This window comes from Perognathus longimembris, chromosome 6 (genome assembly GCF_023159225.1).
Source record: "Perognathus longimembris pacificus isolate PPM17 chromosome 6, ASM2315922v1, whole genome shotgun sequence".
Classification (NCBI taxonomy): domain Eukaryota; kingdom Metazoa; phylum Chordata; class Mammalia; order Rodentia; family Heteromyidae; genus Perognathus; species Perognathus longimembris.
Genome location: NC_063166.1, coordinates 44,192,674 through 44,210,826, shown reverse-complemented (window position 1 = coordinate 44,210,826; position 18,153 = coordinate 44,192,674). Strand labels below are relative to the sequence as shown.

General features: G+C 46.2%; 2 protein-coding genes across 3 annotated transcripts in view; both read left to right on the top strand.

Annotated features, from left to right (window-relative positions):
* Positions 1-9,117: 9,117 nt before the first annotated feature.
* Glb1 (galactosidase beta 1) overlaps positions 9,118-18,153 on the top strand; it is a 116,791-nt gene continuing 107,755 nt past the window's right edge. The window contains exon 1 of the mRNA XM_048348625.1: positions 9,118-9,255. Coding sequence (XP_048204582.1) covers positions 9,187-9,255 — 69 coding nt within the window. The 5' untranslated portion in view covers positions 9,118-9,186. The remainder of the gene's footprint in view (positions 9,256-18,153) is intronic.
* Positions 9,137-14,929, top strand: Tmppe (transmembrane protein with metallophosphoesterase domain). Of its 2 annotated transcripts, none has more exons than XM_048348626.1 (2): positions 9,137-9,255; positions 12,663-14,929. In XM_048348626.1, exon 2 carries the CDS (start codon positions 12,771-12,773, stop codon positions 14,112-14,114), a length of 1,344 nt encoding a protein of 447 aa, XP_048204583.1. In that variant the 5' UTR covers positions 9,137-9,255; positions 12,663-12,770; the 3' UTR covers positions 14,115-14,929. The 2 variants fall into 2 exon arrangements, with proteins under 2 accessions (XP_048204583.1, XP_048204584.1); XM_048348627.1 differs by lacking the exon at positions 9,137-9,255 and adding an exon at positions 9,831-9,893.

The window sequence follows — 18,153 nt, the reverse complement described above, 5'->3', positions numbered from 1 at the left end:
CCTCTGCCCGCCTAGCTGGGGATGCCGGCCCTTCGCCCAGCCCCCTGGTCCCTACCCAGCGCCACCGAGGTGTCAGCGATTCCTTTGCTTAGAGGTGGCGGGCTGCAAGCCACATGCGGCCACAATGGGCCTTAGGTGAAATTTCATAATCACTTAGGACGACCTGTGAACACACTGGTTCCTGGGAAGCGCCCCTCCCCCCGATTTCTGACTCACATCTAGGATGCGGGTCCAAGGATTTATCCAACAAGCCGCCTTGTAGCGGGTGGAGGCTGGGAACTATGCTTTGGATAGCGCTGCCTTGGGTCTGTAAATTCGAATCAGAGAATGATTGTGCAGAAATAAAATAGAGAAGAACGATGGTGGTAAATAAAACCGAGAAGGATGGTGGCGTCACGTTATGAATACTCCAGTAAGGCTGCACAAATGGAAAACTTGTAGCATGGGCATTGAGAGATACAAATAAAAATAGCCCTTTAATCTAGGTGTTGGTGGCTCACTTCTGTAATTCTAGCTACTCAGAAAGTTGAAACTTTATGATCGCGGTTTGAAGCCAGCCCTGGCAGGAAAGGCCATGAGGCTCTTATCTCCAGTTAACCACCAAAAAGGCAGAAGTGGAGTTCAGTGGTAGAGCACTGGTCTTGAGTGGAAAAAAGGGAAGGACAGCACCCAGGCAGAGTTTAAGCCCCAGTACCAGCACACACATACACACAGGTAGTGTTTTAACAAAAGTCTTTAAATTGGGTTGGGAATGTGGTTTCGTGGTAGAGGGCTTGCCTAGCATGTATGAAACCCTAGGTTCAATTCCTCAGTACCACATAAACAGAAAAAAAGCCAGAAGTGACACAGGCTTAAGTGGTAGAGTGGTAGAGCACTAGCCCAGGCCCTGAGTTCAAGCCCTAGGACTGGCCAAAAAACAACAACAACAACAAAAAAAAACAACCAAAAACAAAACTCTTTGGATTTACTTTGAGATTATTTACAGTAAAGTAGGGATAGAACCCAAAACTCCTATATACCCTTCCTTAAGTTTCACAAATAACTGTCTTGCTGACAGGAAGGAGTTAATCAAAAAGCAGGCAGTTGGGCTTCCAGTCTATACAATTTGCAGATGACAGGATAAGCTGCTAGGACAAAACCTGCCTGACAAAAAAACAAGGAAGTTAGATGCCTGTTAAAAGCAAGGGCAAAAAAGAGGAAATAAGGACAGGCCACTAAATCTTTGTCATCGTGATCTTATAGGGAACAGAAAGATTCACTAATCAAAAATTTTAATTTCATTTTGTTGATCAAGTAATGATCTCATCAAGAGCCCTCTAGAAAGGAGCACAGGACAAGAATGTCGAGTCCTTTGATTTATAGCCCATGACATTGAGAAAGAGAAATGAGGCAAGAGAGGAGAAGCAATGGAATAGGATGTCGTGGGCAGACTACTGCCTTAAAGACAGAACCTATGTCTTGAGTGGTATGGCTACTGGGATATATCAAACGTCTGAACAGGTTATCCCGAAAAAATGTGCAAAGAGCTCATCAAATAGTCAGAAGTGTCTGGAGTCTCTGGCTCCTCCAGACAGCTTTAGATGACAGAGGCTCCAGCAGCAAGTGTGGTGGAACAGGCAGCAAAGGATTCAGGAGACAAGTGGCTTTGCAAATGTGTTACAAGATGTCTGACTTGGCCATCATCATTACCACTGAGACTCATAGACCTAGAAGTTGCTAATGTAAGTCCATTTTGGAGCCTGCTTGATGTCATGTTGTTAGGGCTGACCTGAAAACTGGAGTAACTAAATATAAGTTTTAGTGTTAACATTATAACAGCTCCTAAACCCTGGTGATGACTCCATGCTAGAGGGCTGCACCCCCGCCCGTGAGACTAGTTTCTTACAGTTTGACTTTTAAAAATGTAGGGAGCACTTGTTCACCTCTGTACCTGGGTAGCAACCATGGTAATGGACAGTAAAAATGATCATAGTCATACACTATAGAAATAACCATAATAGTAATAGAAACGCCATGGTAACTGTCAGGTTGGTTTACTTATGATTGAGTACTGGATTGTTTTAGCCTGCTCAAGCTTGCTTAGTGGTAATGGGAAAACATGCTCGCAATTGTTAAAATAAAGTTGGTACTAGGTCAGCCTGACTGCAATATTCTGCTTCTGTAAACGGCCTGCTTAACCCATTTGTGACTTGCTCTACCCCCTGCACTAACCCCCTGCATCAGTGCTACGTGACTGCCTGTTGTCAATTCCTCATATCGAGGCCAGTTCCTGATATCAAAGCCAAAATAGATAACTGAAAGGGTAGATAGCCAATAGAAATAGGACAAGACTTGCTTGCTAAATGCCATCCAATCAAGTATCTGCCAAGTTGGAAATACCCTGCCCCTGTTGTAATCACAATAAAAACCCTGCCTATCTGAGGGTCGGGACTCTCAATCCAGATCCGCTGCGTTGGTGATGGTTGGGAGTCCAGGCTCGAGCTTCATCGATATCGGCTCCTTGGTGGTCTTTGGGGACCAGAAATCTAGGCATAACAATGCTTAAAGTGAAGTGAGTGGGCTGGGAATCTTGCTTAGTAGTAGAGTGCTTGCCTATCATGTGTGAAGCCCTGGGTTTGATTCCTCAATGAAAGGACATGTCCCAACCATCCCAGAGGACCATGCGGAGATAATCACAGACAGGAGAAGAAGGTTCATAAGGAGGTTTATTAGTGGGGCCATTGTTCCCACGGGAGAGGGAACTACAAGGCGTCTGCACCTTATCCAGGTGGCAGCTGCTCTCTGGGGGTAAAGGGGAAGTAGTGAGTAGGATTGGCTCATTAGGTATGGGTGGATCTGGGCGCTAGTGGGAGGAGCTGAGGACCTGAGGCTAGGGAAATGCCAACACTCAGTACTGTTATAGGGAGTACAACTGACGGCATTTTGATTAGGGAAATGGTAGGAAATGTTAGGGGAGTAGATTAGGTCAACCTGACCCAAAAATTCTGCTTTTGTAAATGGCTTGATTAACTTATTATTTGCTCTACCCCCTGCGTCAAGCTGCTACATCTGTGCTACGGTTTTACCTTTATAAACCCCAATTTGAGGACTGCTCAGGGTCACGATGGCAGCTCCTGAGTCTGCACTGTGTCCCTGGCCGGTCAACCCGCTTTTCACTGTCACAGTTTCAGCTCCCAAGTCTGTGCTGTGTTCCTAGCCGGTCAGTTCACTTTTTGCTTCCCCAATGAACCCATCTTTTTGCTTGAGACTGTCTCTGAGTAGTGGACTCTTGGGGGGATATGGAATTTCCCCCCCCCCCCGCCCAAACCCCATAACATCTCTGACCCCATAACAAGTACCACATAAACAGAAAAAGGCAGAAGTGGTACTGTGGCTCAAGTGGTAGAATGCTAGCCTTGAGCAAAAGAAACCCAAGGAATACAACAGACAAGGGCCTCATTTCAAAAATATACCTAGAGCTCAAAAAATTAACCCCCCCAAAAACAAATCCTTAAAGAAACAACTACCCCATTAATAAGTGGGCTAAAGAATTACAAAGAGACTTCAATTTCTCTGGAGAGGAAACAAGATTAGCCAATAGACACACGAAGAAATGTTCATCTCTATCATGAAAGAAATGCAAATCAAAACAACATTGAGCCGGGTGCTGGTGGCTCACACCCGTAATCCTAGCTCCTCAAGAGGCTGAGATCTGAGCATCACTGTTCAAAGCTGGCAAAAAAAAGTCTGTGAGACTCATCTCCAATTAACCACTGGAAAACTGGAAGTGGTACCGTGGCTCAAGTGACAGGCTTCTAACCTTGAGCTCAGCAGCTCAAGGACAGCACCCAGTCCCAGAGTTAAGCCCATGACTCACAAAAAAAAAAAAAAAAAAAAAAAAAGTGAAGGGGACCAGATGGAGAACAAACATCCCAACTTGAATGAACTATTCCCCCTTAAAAGTGTACCAGGACAAATTTCCTGTCTACTGTTACCCCATGGGACTGTGAGCCTGGTATAACCAGGGGGATCTAAGAGGAGAAACTAGCAATCCAGACTACGTAAATTGCCCTACTTTTTGATGAATACAGTAATTCAATGAAGTTACTCACCAATTTGTCAAATGAGGGTCAGATCATGTAGTTGTTTGGGTCACATCTAGTTGGGATCTTTGATGTAGCTAGAAAACTACAGTGATCAGTTAGAGATCTGCAACTACAGGTATAATTGTTAAAACAAGAGACTGTGGAAGCTGTGCACTGTGGCTCACACCTATAATCCTAGCGACAAAGGAAGCTGAGATCTGAGGATTTAGGTTGGAAGCCAGCCTGGGTAGGAAAGTCTGAGACTTTTATCTCCAATTAACTAGCAAAAAAATGAAGTGGAGTTACGGCTCAAGTAGTAGAGTGCCATCCTTAAGGAAAAATGCCAAGCAAAATCATGAGACCCTAAGTTTAAGTCGCAGTACCAGCATCAACCCTGCCCTCCCCCCCAAAAAATCCAGAGAGACTGGATAAATCTAGAAGGCATTGGAAGTAGAGGCTGTGGGGACACACCAAGCATAAAACAGCATAACAGAGCAACCCTGCAAAGATGCAGCAGAGAAACATCAGGAAGCAGAGCCCCTTGAAAGGAAAACTATAATAAGAAGTTAGAAAAGACACCTGTTTGGAACAAAAGTTATCTTAGTTGCCTATGAGGCAGGCCTCACTTGGGCTATCTGATGTTCCCAAGTATCTCAAACTTCTAAAAGAACAAATGTGGCCAACCCCATGATTGCTATGTGCAATGTCCAGTTCCTGACACATACCCACTAACATACTGAGATCTGTGGGTGAACTCTTGACTGATTATGTCGCAATTTTATCTTTTCATTGTTTCATAGCCAAACATATCACTTACACAACTTAGCCCCCAAGATATGGGGTTCAGAAGTTTCTGTGTATGCACGATAAGGGATTGCTGTCTAGCAGAATGTATTTTAACTGAAAATCTCATTTTTTTTTTACTTCTTTTCCCACACTTTTCTTCGCTCATTCAATTCAACTCAATAACAGGCCTGAACGACTAGGGCCCAACTATTTTCACTATTATCTTCCTGGTCCAAGATTCAGACCAGAATCACACATCATATTTTAGTTGTCATGTTTCTAGTGGCTACTGTTTTTGTTCCCATTGTCTTGAACATACTTAATTACTCCTAAAATGGATATTGCAAACATTTGAATAGCATTAAAAGTATTATCAGTGTAATCAGGTAAGTTTATACTGGTTAGAAACCAAAATTGTGAGCTGAAAATTTTTTAAATATATATATTTTATTATCAAACTGAATTACAGAGAGGTTACAGTTTCATACATTAGGCATTGGATACATTTCTTGTACTGTTTGTTACCTCGTCCCTCATTCCCCCCTCCCCCCTCCCTTTTTCCCTTCCCCCTCCCCTCCATGAGTTGTTCAGTTGTTCAGTTCATTTTCATCAAACAGTGTGTAAGTATTGCTTTTGTAGTTGTCTTTTTTTATCCTGTGTCTCTCGATTTTAGTCTTCCCTTCCAATTTCCTGGTGAGCTGAAATTTGAGGGCAGAAAGGGTCTAATGAGGCCATCAGGGACAGAGCTTGAGGTTGGATTTTGCATGTGGAGTTCCATTAGGAAGGAAATTGTTTTGTTTTGGTCAGTCAGGGGGCTCAATCTCAGGGTCTAGGTGCTGTCTCTGAGCTTTTTCTCTCAAGCCTAGTACTTTATCACTTTAAGCCACAGTGTCACTTCCAGTTTTCTGGTTGTTAACTGGAGATAAGAGTTTGGTGGACTTTCTTGCTCAAGCTGGTTTTGAACTTGGATCCTCAGATCTCAGCCTCCTGAGTATTACCCTCCTGGGATTACAGATGTGAGCAACGGGCACCAGATGAAAAACAGTTTTTAATCTGTGTTTGGGGCATCACATATTTAGCCCTTATTGGTACCCCTCTACTCTTAAGGGGCCTGTGCCTCAAACCACCTTTGGCAAAGTGTCAGGGTTGTATCCTTTGTTAATAGTGCTCTTTTTATACCTATAGGGGACTCATCTTTCTGTAAATATATAAAACTAATTACTAAAAAAAATGAAAGCAAGGGGCTGGGAATATGGCCTAGTGGTAGAGTGCTTGCCTTGCATACATGAAGCCCCGGGTTCGATTCCTTAGTACCACATATATAGAAAAAGCCAGAAGTGGCGCTCTGACTCAAGTGGTAGAGTGCTAGCCTTGAGCAAAAAGAAGCCAGGGACAGTTCTCAGGCCCTGAGTTCAAGCCCCAGGACTGGCAAAAACACACACACAAAAACAAGAACCATGAAAGCAAGGACAAACACCACTAGCTCATGCCTGCAATCCTAGCTATTTAGGAGGCTGTGATCTGAGGATCACGATTTGCAGCCAAATTTGGCAAACAAGTCCAAGAGACTTTATCTTTGATTAATCATTTGAAAAAGTTCCAGTGGTAGAGTACCAGTTGTGGACAAAAGAGGTGAGCAAAGCTGTGAGGTTCTGAGTTCAAGCCCCAATACTGGCGTGTGCACACATGTGCACATGCACACACACACACATATACACACACAGATTTTTTTAAAAATTGGGCTGGGAATATGGCCTAGTGGCAAGAGTGCTTGCCTCCCGTACATGAAGCCCTGGGTTCAATTCCCCAGCACCACATATATAAAAAATGATCAGAAGTGGTGCTGTGGCTCAAGTGGCAGAGTGCTAGCCTTGACCAAAAAGAAGCACCAGGCAAAAACAAAAAAAAAAACAAAAAACCCCACAGATTTTTTTTAAAAAAATTGTAAGCTGGGTGCCAGTGGCTCAGGAGGCTGAGATCTGAGTGTTGCAGTTCGAAGCCAGCACAGGCAGAAAAGTCCCTGTGAGACTCTTATCTCCAATTAACCACTCAAAAACCAGAAGTAGCACTGTGGCTCAAGTGATAGAGCACTAGCCTTGAGCACAAAGAGGCTCAGAGAAAGGACCAAAAAAAGAGGGGAGGGGTTTAAATTAAGCTACAGATAAAAACCCTCCTGCTATGTAGCCTTTTGTTCTTCTTGTTGTTTTTCTCAAGGCTTGTACTCTTAACACTTGAGCCACAGTGCCACTTCTGGCTTTTGGCTTTTTCTATATATGTGTTGCTGAGTAATCAAACCTAGGGCTATATGTATGCAAGGCAAGCACTCTACCACTAAGCCACATTCCCAGCCCTCCCATTTACTTTTCAAAGTAAGAATAACAAAATGGGGGCTGGGAATATGGCCTAGTGGTAAAGTGCTTGCCTCATATACATGAAGCCCTGGGTTTGATTCCTCATCACCACATAAAGGTAAAAAGCCGAAATGGTGCTGTGGCTCAATTGGTAGAGTGCTAGCCTTGAGCAAAAAGAAGCCAGGGACAATTCTCAGGCCCTGAGTTCAAGCCCCAGGACTGGCAAAAAAAAAAAAAAAATCCCAAAAAACAGAATAACAAAAGTTGGACAACATCTTAAATGACTGCGGTTATGGTATGTTAATTATGACTCAATATAGCTGGGAAAATTTAAGTGTAAAACATTTAAAAAGCAATTTAAACATTCCTTCCTCAGTATTGATTAAAACTAAAACATTCTGTGAGATGACAGTGGGATTTTCAGACAATCAAGGAACCAGATAGAAAAATGATAACTTTAAACTAGATCTAGTGTTTACTAGAGGCTTGGGACAAATTAATTCACACTAAAATTTTGCCTTTCTTTTTCCAGAGCTGGGCAAAGGAAAAGTGTGTGCATGCAAGTAAGCCTAGCATTGCAGAAGCTGATGAAGGGGGATCCTGGGAGGGAGGCCAGCCTGAACTATAGAGCAAGTCCCAGGCCAGCCTGAACCCTCAAACTAACCAACTAACTTAACTAACTAATCCAGACACTGGTAGCTCAGTTGTAATCCTAGCTCTAATTGGTTCAAAGTAAGCCTGGGCAGGAAGTATATGACATTCTCTTTTAATTTTTGCTAGTCCTGGGGCTTGAACTCTGGACCTGGGCCCTGTCTTTTAGCTTCCTTTGCTCAAGGCTACCTCTCTATCATATTAGCCACAGAGCCAATTTCAGCTTTTTTTTTGCTCAAGGCTATGGCTCTACCAGCCACAGTGCCACTTCAGGTTTTCTGGTGATTAACTGCACGTAAGAGTCTCATGGACTTTCCTGCCAGGGCTGGCTTTGAACCACAATCCTCAGATCTCAGCCTCCTGAGTAGTTAGGATTACAGGCATGAGCCACTGGCACCTAGCTTTCCCTAAGACTCTCCAGTTAACCACCAAAAAGCCAGAAGTGGAGCTGTCGCCCAGTGGTAGAACCCTAGCTTTGAGTGAAATAGGTAAGCAAGAGGACCCAGGTCTTGAGTTCACACACACACACACACACACACACACACACAATACAAACCACACACACACAATCCCAAAAAACTTATATATGGCCATTTCTGAAAATATAAAAATGTTGATAGGATCAAATGCAAAAAAGATCAAATGTACCTGTTATTCTTCAACACCCTACAATGCGATAAAACTTCTCCAGACCTGGTGCTTTCTTTGGGAGCTGGCATTTGGAAAAATTTTGCCACAGTTGAGTCACATTTAAAATTCCTCAGTAACCAGGGCAGAGGTTCTCAAACTCTATCATGCATTGTAATAACCTGGAGTTTGTAAAATAAGATAACACGAGTAAGGCCTCTTCCCTAGAGTTTCGGATTCAGCACTTCTAAATTCTAGGAACTGTCAGATTAGATGGACTATGGACCACACCTGCAAGCTCTGGTGTAGGGCTTTATGAGGCTAGGAGTTACAGTGCACTTAGATTTCCTTGTAATCAATCACCCCCTTCCCTCATCAGTCATCTCTGGGCAGCCGAGGAGCAAGGAGGTGGCTGTCAATGTGCAATCCGCCCAGCGTTATCACGCTGCTGACAGCAGGGCCTCTGGGGTCGCCATTCCAAAGGGTCTCCTGGGGTCCAGACGACAGTGCTTGAATCACGCGGCCGGCCGCGCAGGGGCCGGGTTCCTCCTACCCCTCCCGGGGCCGCAGGGCGGCGGGGCGGGCCCAGGGCGGAGCCTGCGCGGGGCGGGCCCAGCCGGCGGGTCCTCAGCCCCGGGAGGCCGAGCGGCTGGCCCCGGCGCCCACTGCGAAGCAGCGCGGCGCGGAGCGCGGCCACACGGGCGGTCATGCCGGGGATCCTGGTTCCCGCGCTCTCTTTGCTGCTGGCTCCGCTGCTGCTGGACTCTGCAAGCTGCGTAAGTCTGCGGCCTCCCCGCGCGGGGACGCACCAGGAAGGGCAGGATGACCGGGAAAGGGACGAGGCCGCGGCTACTCGCGATCCCGCAGCTCAGGGAACCGGGGGTTCCGGGGTGTGGCGGCGCCGGCCGGGCCGGCGGCCGGTGGGGCTCAGGCAGTGGACCGGCCTGCCGCCGGGGGCGGGCCAGGCCGGCAGGGCGGCGGGCGGGGCGCGCGTCCTTCCCGGCAGCTCGGTCGCGAGGGTTCCGCTCCGGTCGCTCCTTGCGCGTGGACCTACTTCCCCATTTGAGCGACGAGGAGGGCACCGGCGGGACTGCACCTTCCCGGAGAAGGTCTCCAACTTGCGCAGGCTGATGCGGGCCACCCACCCTTCTCTAGTCGGTGCTCTGCAGAACGCTCCGGAAGGAGAAAAGTGGGGTCAGGAAAGGCCCCCCCTTGCGGGGGCCGCCGAAGTACTTTCCCGTGGGGCACTCTCCCCGCGCGCGCATCCCGCCGGCTCCTGGCCATCCCCGCCGCCTGCTTTTTGGCTTGGGTTTTCCGTCGCCTTCGTGGGACCCTTTCCCTTTCGGGTTCAGCGGAGCAGATGGAGGGAGGGAGGCCAGCTGTAGGTGGCCGCCTGCTGTGCCGAGCGGAGGAGGTGAGGCCTGGGGACGCTTCTGGGAGGTCGGCCTGGTATCTGCGGGAGGGAGGAAGCAGTCAGTCGCTCCAGGTTCAGGGCAGTGCAACTTGCGTGCCTCCAGGGTTCAAGGCATGTTTTAAGTACAAGTTAGTGGAATTTGAACCCATTGACTTGTAAATTACATATACCCTTGGTTGGTTTGTTTGCTTTTTGTTTTTATTTTTTGCCTGTCTCGGAGCTTGAACTCAGGGCCTGAGCACTGTCCCTAAGCTTCTTTAGTTCAAGGCTAGCACTCCACCACTTGAGTCACAGCCCCACTTCCGGCTTTTTCTGTTTATGTTGTACTGAGATGTTGAACTCAGAGCTTCATGCATGCTAGGCAAGCACTCTACCACTAAGCCACATTCCCACTCCTACATACACCCTTTGATAAAATGTTGTGCATACGTGGGTCTAGAGCAGAGAAAAGTCAGACACTTAAAAACTAAGGTTGAAATGTTGAAGTATTTGGAAGCAGCTGCTGAGAATGCGTTTCTCTTGGGAAGACATAATTTTCTATTGCTACTCCCTCTCCTGCCTTCTTTTGTAGACTAGGTTTTCTTGATGGTAGATCTGGAGGAGCACTAGGCCTGGGCTAGTCAGTTGTCAGAACCAGTGGTGATTGTGGAATGGGGTAGAGTTCAGGAAGACAGATGCAGGGAGAAGGGGAGACAGCAAATCTTAACCAGCATCAGAGTGGAAGGGAAGCCATGAGTATGTAGGGAGGAGGAACCGATGGACAGAGTAGCCTTCAGATGCTAGGTCACCAGTCTCACACAACATCATTAGGTGGCCCACACAGGGAGGCTGGCATCATCCCAGGAATACTTAGGTATCTAGGTGTTCCCACTAGACTCTTGGTTATAGAGCAGAAGGAAAATTCCAGGCTAGCTTTCCATTATTGCCTTGTTTGGTTATTTACAACATCAGTTTTCAAACTCCAACTGTCCTAGGTGAAATTTTTTTTTTGCCAGTCCTAGGCCGTGAACTCAGGGCCTGAGCACTGTCCCTGGCTTTTTTTTTGCTCAAGGCTAGCACTCTGCCACTTGAGCCACAGCGCCACTTCTGGCCATTTTCTGTATATGTGGTGCTGAGGAATCAAACCCAGGGCCTCATGTATACGAGGGAAGCACTCTTGCCACTAGGCCATATTCCCAGCCCCTCCTAGGTGAAATTTTAAGATACTTTTTTTTTTTTCCAATCCTTGAAATGGGCACTGTCCCAGAACTTCTTTTTCCTGAAGGCTAGCACTCTACCACTTGAGCCACAGTGCCACTTCTGGTTTTTTCTGTGTATGTAGTGCTGAGGAATCAAACCCAGGGCTTCCTGCATGTTAGGCAAGCTCTTTGCCAGCCCAGATATGTTATTCTTTAAGAAGTTAAAAAAAAAAACAACTCTTAGATATTAATATAAACAATGTACCTCATGAGAAATAAGATATTCTTTAAGAAGTAAAAAAAAAGTCTCTTAGATGTTAATATAAACAATGTATCTCATGAGAAATAAGAGTATCTCTTCCACAATTTGAGGGAGGAGTTGTGTTTGTTTACATTCTTGCATATGGTCTGTGGCCAGATCTCTTGTCTTGTAGGCTTTGGAAAACTCCATTGTACACTCATGGGGAGAGAGAATGGGAATGACAATGATAGTTTAGGGTTACTATGAAAAAGTCTTGACTAAATGGACCTGCTCTGAAGGATTCCAAGACCACACTTTCAGAAACACTAATGTAGAATAATGCTTTTCTTTTTCTTTTTCTTTTATTTTTTTTGTCAATTATGGGCTTGAACTCGGGGCCCAAATGCTGTCCCTAAGCTTTTCTACTCTTGGCTAGCACTCAACCACTTCTGGTTTTCTGGTAGTTAATTTGAGATAGGAGTATCACAGACTTTCCTGCCTGGGCTGACTCCTAACCATGATCCTCAGATTTCAGCCTCTTGAGTAGCTAGGATTACAAGTGTAAGCCACCAGTGCCTGGCTGTTTTTCTTGTTTAAAAACAAAAAAACAGGGCTGGGAATATGGCCTAGTGGCAAGAGAGCTTGCCTTGTATACATGAAGCCCTGGGTTCGATTCTCCAGCACCACATATCTAGAAAATGGCCAGAAGAGGCGCTGTGGCTCAAGCGGCAGAGTGCTAGCCTTTGAGCAAAAAGGAAGCCAGGGACAGTGCTCAGGCCCTGAGTCCAAGCCCCAGGACTGGCCAAAAAAAACAAGGCTGGGAATGTGGCTTAGTGGTAGAGTGCTCGCCTAGCATGCATAAAGCCCTGGGTTCAATTCCTTAGTACCACATAAACAGAAAAAGCAAGAAGTGGCACTGTGGCTCAAGTGGTAGGGTGATAGCCTTGAGCAAAAAGAAGCCAGGGACAATGCCCAGCCCCTGAGTTCAAGCCCCAGGACAGGCACAATAAAACAAAATAAACAAAAAAAGAGTCATGCTCATTGTGGGAAAACTTTAAATATATAGAACACTGCTAAGTTAGTTTAAGTGGCTTATGAGTATAATCCAAGTGGTAGAGTGTTTGCCTGGGCAAAATGGCTCAGACACAGAGCTCAGGCCTGAGTTCAAGCCCCAAGATTGGCCCATCATGTCACCACTCTATATTTTAATAATAAAGTGTAGCCACCGACTGATAATTGAATGACTTAAGATTCAGGGTGGGTTGGACAGCTGTAAGTGGCCTTTGGTATTTGAATGGGGGCAAGGGTGCTATAATATCCCACAAAGCTGATGCCGGTTCCTGGTTGCAGGCGGAGCTGACCTGGAAGTCTCTTCTTGGCCACTGTCCTTTCTAAGGAATTCACCTTCCAGTGCCCACCTGCACAGAGCTGGTGGGGACGCTTCAGGAGCAAGAGGAAATGGCACTCTTCCGGCAACTGTCCCTGGGCTCTAAAGCTGCCCTGGCTGCTGTCACTGTCTTCGTTTCCCTGATCCTTTCCCGCTCCTATCTGGCAGAGAGCCTTGAGCTTAGGGCCTGGCGGTGGCTCTTTCGCCTGCAGCTTGCCTTTTTTGTCAACTCACTCATGCTTATTGGCTCCCTGTACATCTGGCGGAGTATAGTGAGCAACCTCTGCCCCTTTCCCAGTGGGGAGTCCACCTGCTTCCAGCTTTGGAAGCTGGTTGTGGTGTTGTTTCTGGGCCTGGCACATTCCAGTTTCTTCACCATGATCTTCTTAGTGGCTGAGGAGCCGTATCTCCTTTCCTTGGCAGCCTACTCCTGCCTGGGTGCATATATCATCATGCTCTTCTTCCTCTGTATCCTCAGTGGCATGGAGCAGGCCTACCAGCTCTTGGCCTGGCGCAGTGGTAGGGTTGTGGGCAGCCTTGAGAAGACAAGGAAGCTGGTGCTCAGGCCTGTGCTGGCAGTCGTTGTGACCGCTCTGCTCAGTGTGGTTGGGTTTCTGAATGCTGCTCAGCCCCCAGCCGTGAAAACCGTGGAGGTGCCCATTCAGCAGCTACCCTCCTCTATGAACAACCTCAAGATTGTGCTCCTCTCAGACATTCATTTGGGACCCACAGTGGGCAGGACCAAGATGGAGATGTTTGTGAGGATGGTGAATGCCCTGGGACCAGACATCACAGTGATTGTGGGTGACCTGTCTGATTCAGAAGCCTCAGTCCTGCGCACGGCTGTCGCTCCTTTGGGCCAGCTTCGTTCTCGACTCGGCACTTACTTTGTCACCGGCAATCACGAATACTACACATCAGACGTCAGCAACTGGTTTGCACTATTGGAATCTCTACATGTCCGGCCTCTTCACAATGACAATGTGAAGATTTCTGCCACCCTGACCCAGCACGGGGGTGGGCAAGAACAAGACTGGGTCTGCTTGGCAGGGGTCGATGATATCGAAGCAGACATTCTTCACTATTCTGGTCATGGCATGGATCTTGCCAAAGCCCTGGGGGGCTGTAGCCCAGACCACACCACTATCTTGTTAGCTCACCAGCCCCTGGCTGCCAAGAGAGCCCTCCAGGAACGCCCAGATATTAATCTGATCCTTTCGGGGCACACACATGCTGGGCAGATTTTCCCTTTGAATGTGGCAGTGTATCTCCTGAACCCCTTTTTTGCTGGGCTCTACCAAGTGGCCCAAGAAACATTTGTATATGTCAGCCCAGGCACGGCCTACTATGGGATACCCATGAGGCTGGGCAGCAGGGCAGAAATCACAGAGCTTATTCTGCAGCGGGCACACTGAGTGCTCCTGCCCTTGCCCTTCATCTCCCAGCCTGGTCCTTAAGAGTTGTATGCCTGCTTTGCCCCTATATCCTCTCCTGCCAGCCCTGCCTGGGTCCCCTTCTCCACACTGCCACAGACAATGGTTTTATGATGGCGTTGCCTGGCATTTCTGGCTGGTTTAACTCTAGGTGGTCAATGCTTTTGAGGTGCATTAAGCTCATATAAAGGAGGCCCCAATTCTGTTTCCCAGTAGGAGTGGCATGAGGCCTTCCTACCAGTGTGTACAGTGGTGACCCACAACATGGGGGCTTAGAAAGAGCAGGGTTGGGAAGGGGCAGGAGACTTTTTCTACTGGGGTAGTTTCTAGAATCATTGGTCCAATCATTCTGGGTGTGGAGTGAGGCTGCTAGGTGATACTGGAAAACAAGCAGATGAGGAATGCTGGCTGGGGAAGGAAGTATTTACCTTCTTGGTTCTGTCAGAATCATCTTTGTTGAATGAAGGCATTTGTGAATCCTACTGAAACCACAGCATGATCGTTTTTAACTTGAGTGATACTGTCTAACTGCCTGCCGCTGACTTGGACTGAGCTGGGGTAGGTGGAAAGAAACTATGAGTATGGTGGCTAGTGATCAGCTCCTGCCTACAACCTCAGTGGGGTTTGCTCCCTGGGTGCATCTTGTTTAATCCTTGGGTGAGGTAACTAGGAAAGGCTGCTTCCTATTGAGAGAAGGGGAAACTGAAAAGAATGACAGGGCACTACCAAATGACAAGGTGTGCTAAGAAGGCTGAGTATGTAGCCTAGCATGGGCAAGATACTACCAAAAGAAAAAGGTGTGTGTGTGTGTGTGTGTGTGTGTGTGTGTGTGTGTGTGAGAGAGAGAGAGAGAGAGAGAGAGAGACAGACAGACAGACACATGCACACCAGGTCTACCTCTGACAGACAGTTCTTTCCATAGACTTATGGTTAAGTAGCTTTATATGTTCCCAGTGAGACTTGTGCAAATACGTATAAAAAGAAGACAAACAGAACCCCAGAACTTGATATTCCTTCACAGTGATTGCCTGAGGCTGATTTTAATTTACTCCTACCTAGCAGAAGGCAGGCCAATAAGGGAGTTGCCTGTTGCAGTGTTGGCTGGCTATTATATTTGAAGAAGTCAGGAAACTAAAGCTCTAGCCCTCAGCTTTGGATCTGGAGAGAGAGAGAGAGAGAGAGAGAGAGAGAGAGAGAGAGAGAGAGAGAGAGAGAGAGAGAGAGACACACACACACACACACACACACACACACAGGTTTTGTGTACTGTGAAGAAGTTGAAGCTTGTGCTAGGTGTGTCAGTTCTACTTCCTCCCTCTCTAGCCCTGGCTGTGGAATGTGGCATGGTGCTTCCTACTGGTCAAGTTCCAGTCCACCTGCTGGGCCCCAGAGAGTAGCTCTTTTTTTTTTTTGGCCAGTCCTGGGCCTTGGACTCAGGGCCTGAGCACTGTCCCTGGCTTCTTTTTGCTCAAGGCTAGCACTCTGCCACTTGAGCCACAGCGCCGCTTCTGGCCGTTTTCTATATATGTGGTGCTGGGGAATTGAACCCAGGGCCTCATGTACGAGGCAAGCACTCTTGCCACTAGGCCATATCCCCAGCCCCTCTAATACTTTTGTATATGAATTTGTCTTCATTTCCTTTTTGGATTGTTAGTGTATGCAAGCAACTGATTTTTCTGTGGTGATTTCATATTGTGTGCCTTTGGTGAATTCACTTATTGTAACAATTTCTTTTTATGGAATCATTATGAGTTTTTATGTGTATGTAAGACCAGATCATCTGCAAACAATTTCACTTCTCCCCTTTCTGGCTTGAATGTGCCCCCACCCCTACTCATTATTGGAGTACAAGTGACGAGAGCAGCTGTCTTTGCCTCATTCCTAATCTTAGAAGAAATGATTGCCCCCTTTCATCACTGAGTATAGTGCCAGCTGTGAGCTTTGCATATATGCCTTCATTATGTTGAGGATGTTTCCTTCTGTTCTTAGTTTGTAAGGAAAGAGGTTGAGTTTTGCTCTTTTGGCCTCAGATGGGATAGTCATGTGATTTTTACCTTTCATTTTACTAATGTGGTACAATACATGGATTGGTTTTCTTTCTGTTTTTCAATTTTTTAATTTTTTTTATAAAGGTCATGTACAATGGATTACAATTACATAAGTCAGGTAAAGAGTACTTTTTTTTTTTTTTTTACAGTGTCACTCCTTCCCTTGATCTCTCCAGATGATTGATTTTATGTTATATTCCAGGAATAAGGCCCACCTGGTTGTGGTGTATTTTGTTGATGGTTTGTTTGTTCGTTCTTTCTTTTTGGTGTTGGTACTGGGGCTTGAACTCGGGGCCTAGGTGCTGTCCCTGAACATTTTTGCTCAAAGCTAGCTCTCTACCACTTGAGCCACAGTTTTGGGGCTTAATTGGAGATAGGAGTCTTGTTTGTGGACATCCTTTCTTGAGCTGGCTTGGAACTGTGATTCTCAGCTCTCAGCCTTCTAGGTAGCTAGAATTACAGTCATGAGTTACCAGCTACCAGCTGATTGGTGATTTTTGCCTTAGTACTCACCAGGGATATTGGTCTGCACTTTCTTTTCTTTTTCTTTATCAGTCCTGGGGCTTGAACTCAGGGCCTGAACACTGTCTCTGAGCTGCCTTTTGTTCAAGCCACAGCTCTACTGGCATTTTTTGGAACTCTATTGCAGATAACAGTCTCATGGACATTCCTGCCCAGGCTGGCTTCGAACTGCTGGCTTTTGCTGGTTATTTGGAGTTAAAGAGTGTTACGGATTTGTCAGCATGGGCTTTGAACTTTAATTCTCAGATCTCAGCCGCCTGAGTAGCTAGGATTACAGGTGTGAGCCACTGACATTTGGCTTTGTGATTTTTTTCATATTTTTAAAAAAATTTATTAAACAATTTTTTGACAAGCTGTTGTGTAAAAGGGGTACAGTTACATAATAGGGCAGTGTGTACATTTCTTTTTTTTTTTTTTTTGCCAGTCCCGGGGCTTGAACTCAGGGCCTGAGCACTGTCCCTAGCTTCTTTTTGCTCAAGGCTAGCACTCTGCCACTTGAGCCACAATGCCACTTCTGGCTGTTTTCTGTATATGTGGTGCTGGGGAATTGAACCCAGGGCTTCATGTATAGGAGACAAGCACTCTTTGCCACTAGGCCATATCCCCAGCCCCAATGTTTTTTTTTTTTTTTTTTTTTGCCAGTCCTGGGCCTTGGACTCAGGGCCCGAGCACTGTCCCTGGCTTCTTTTTGCTCAAGGCTAGCACTCTGCCACTTGAGCCACAGTGTCACTTCTGGCCATTTTCCATGTATGTGGTGCTGGGGAATTGAACCCAGGGCTTCATGTATGCGAGGCAAGAACTTTTGCCACTAGGCCATATTCCCAGCCCAGTGTGTACATTTCTTGTGATATCTTACACCCTGTTTTTCTTTCCCTTCCCTAGATCAGGTAGACATATATATATTACACAGTGTACCAAAAACGTATACAGTAGCCACGTGGCCTATGCCAAAGGAAATTCACCTAGGACTTTAAATGTAACGTCAACAATAGAGTTTGCTTATCTTTGTCTTATATGAACATACATACATAGCTTTTGAGCTATTGTGATCCACTGAGAGGTCTATTTTTGGCCTTTATATGTTGAGTAGTTGTTTGGTTTTAGTTACATAATGTAGGGTTGCTGACCCAAACCTGTGGGAAATACCATTTGACAAGAAGTTTTGGTTTCGCAGACCTGGTCTCTACTGTCTCCCCCTCCCCCCACCTTAATAGTCATATATCAAGGAGATCATGCCCCTTTGTTTTCTGTGTTCTAGGCTTGTCTCGCTCAACATTATTTGTTCAGGTTCTGACCTGGCTTTGTGATTTTTTAAACAATTGACTTTTATGCTGAAATTTTTGGTTTCTAGTGACCTGATATAATTACTTTATTCTACTCTGTAACTAGATTCCAAACCATAATACCACTATTTCCAAAATGGAATCTACTAGATATGGTTGATTTTTTTT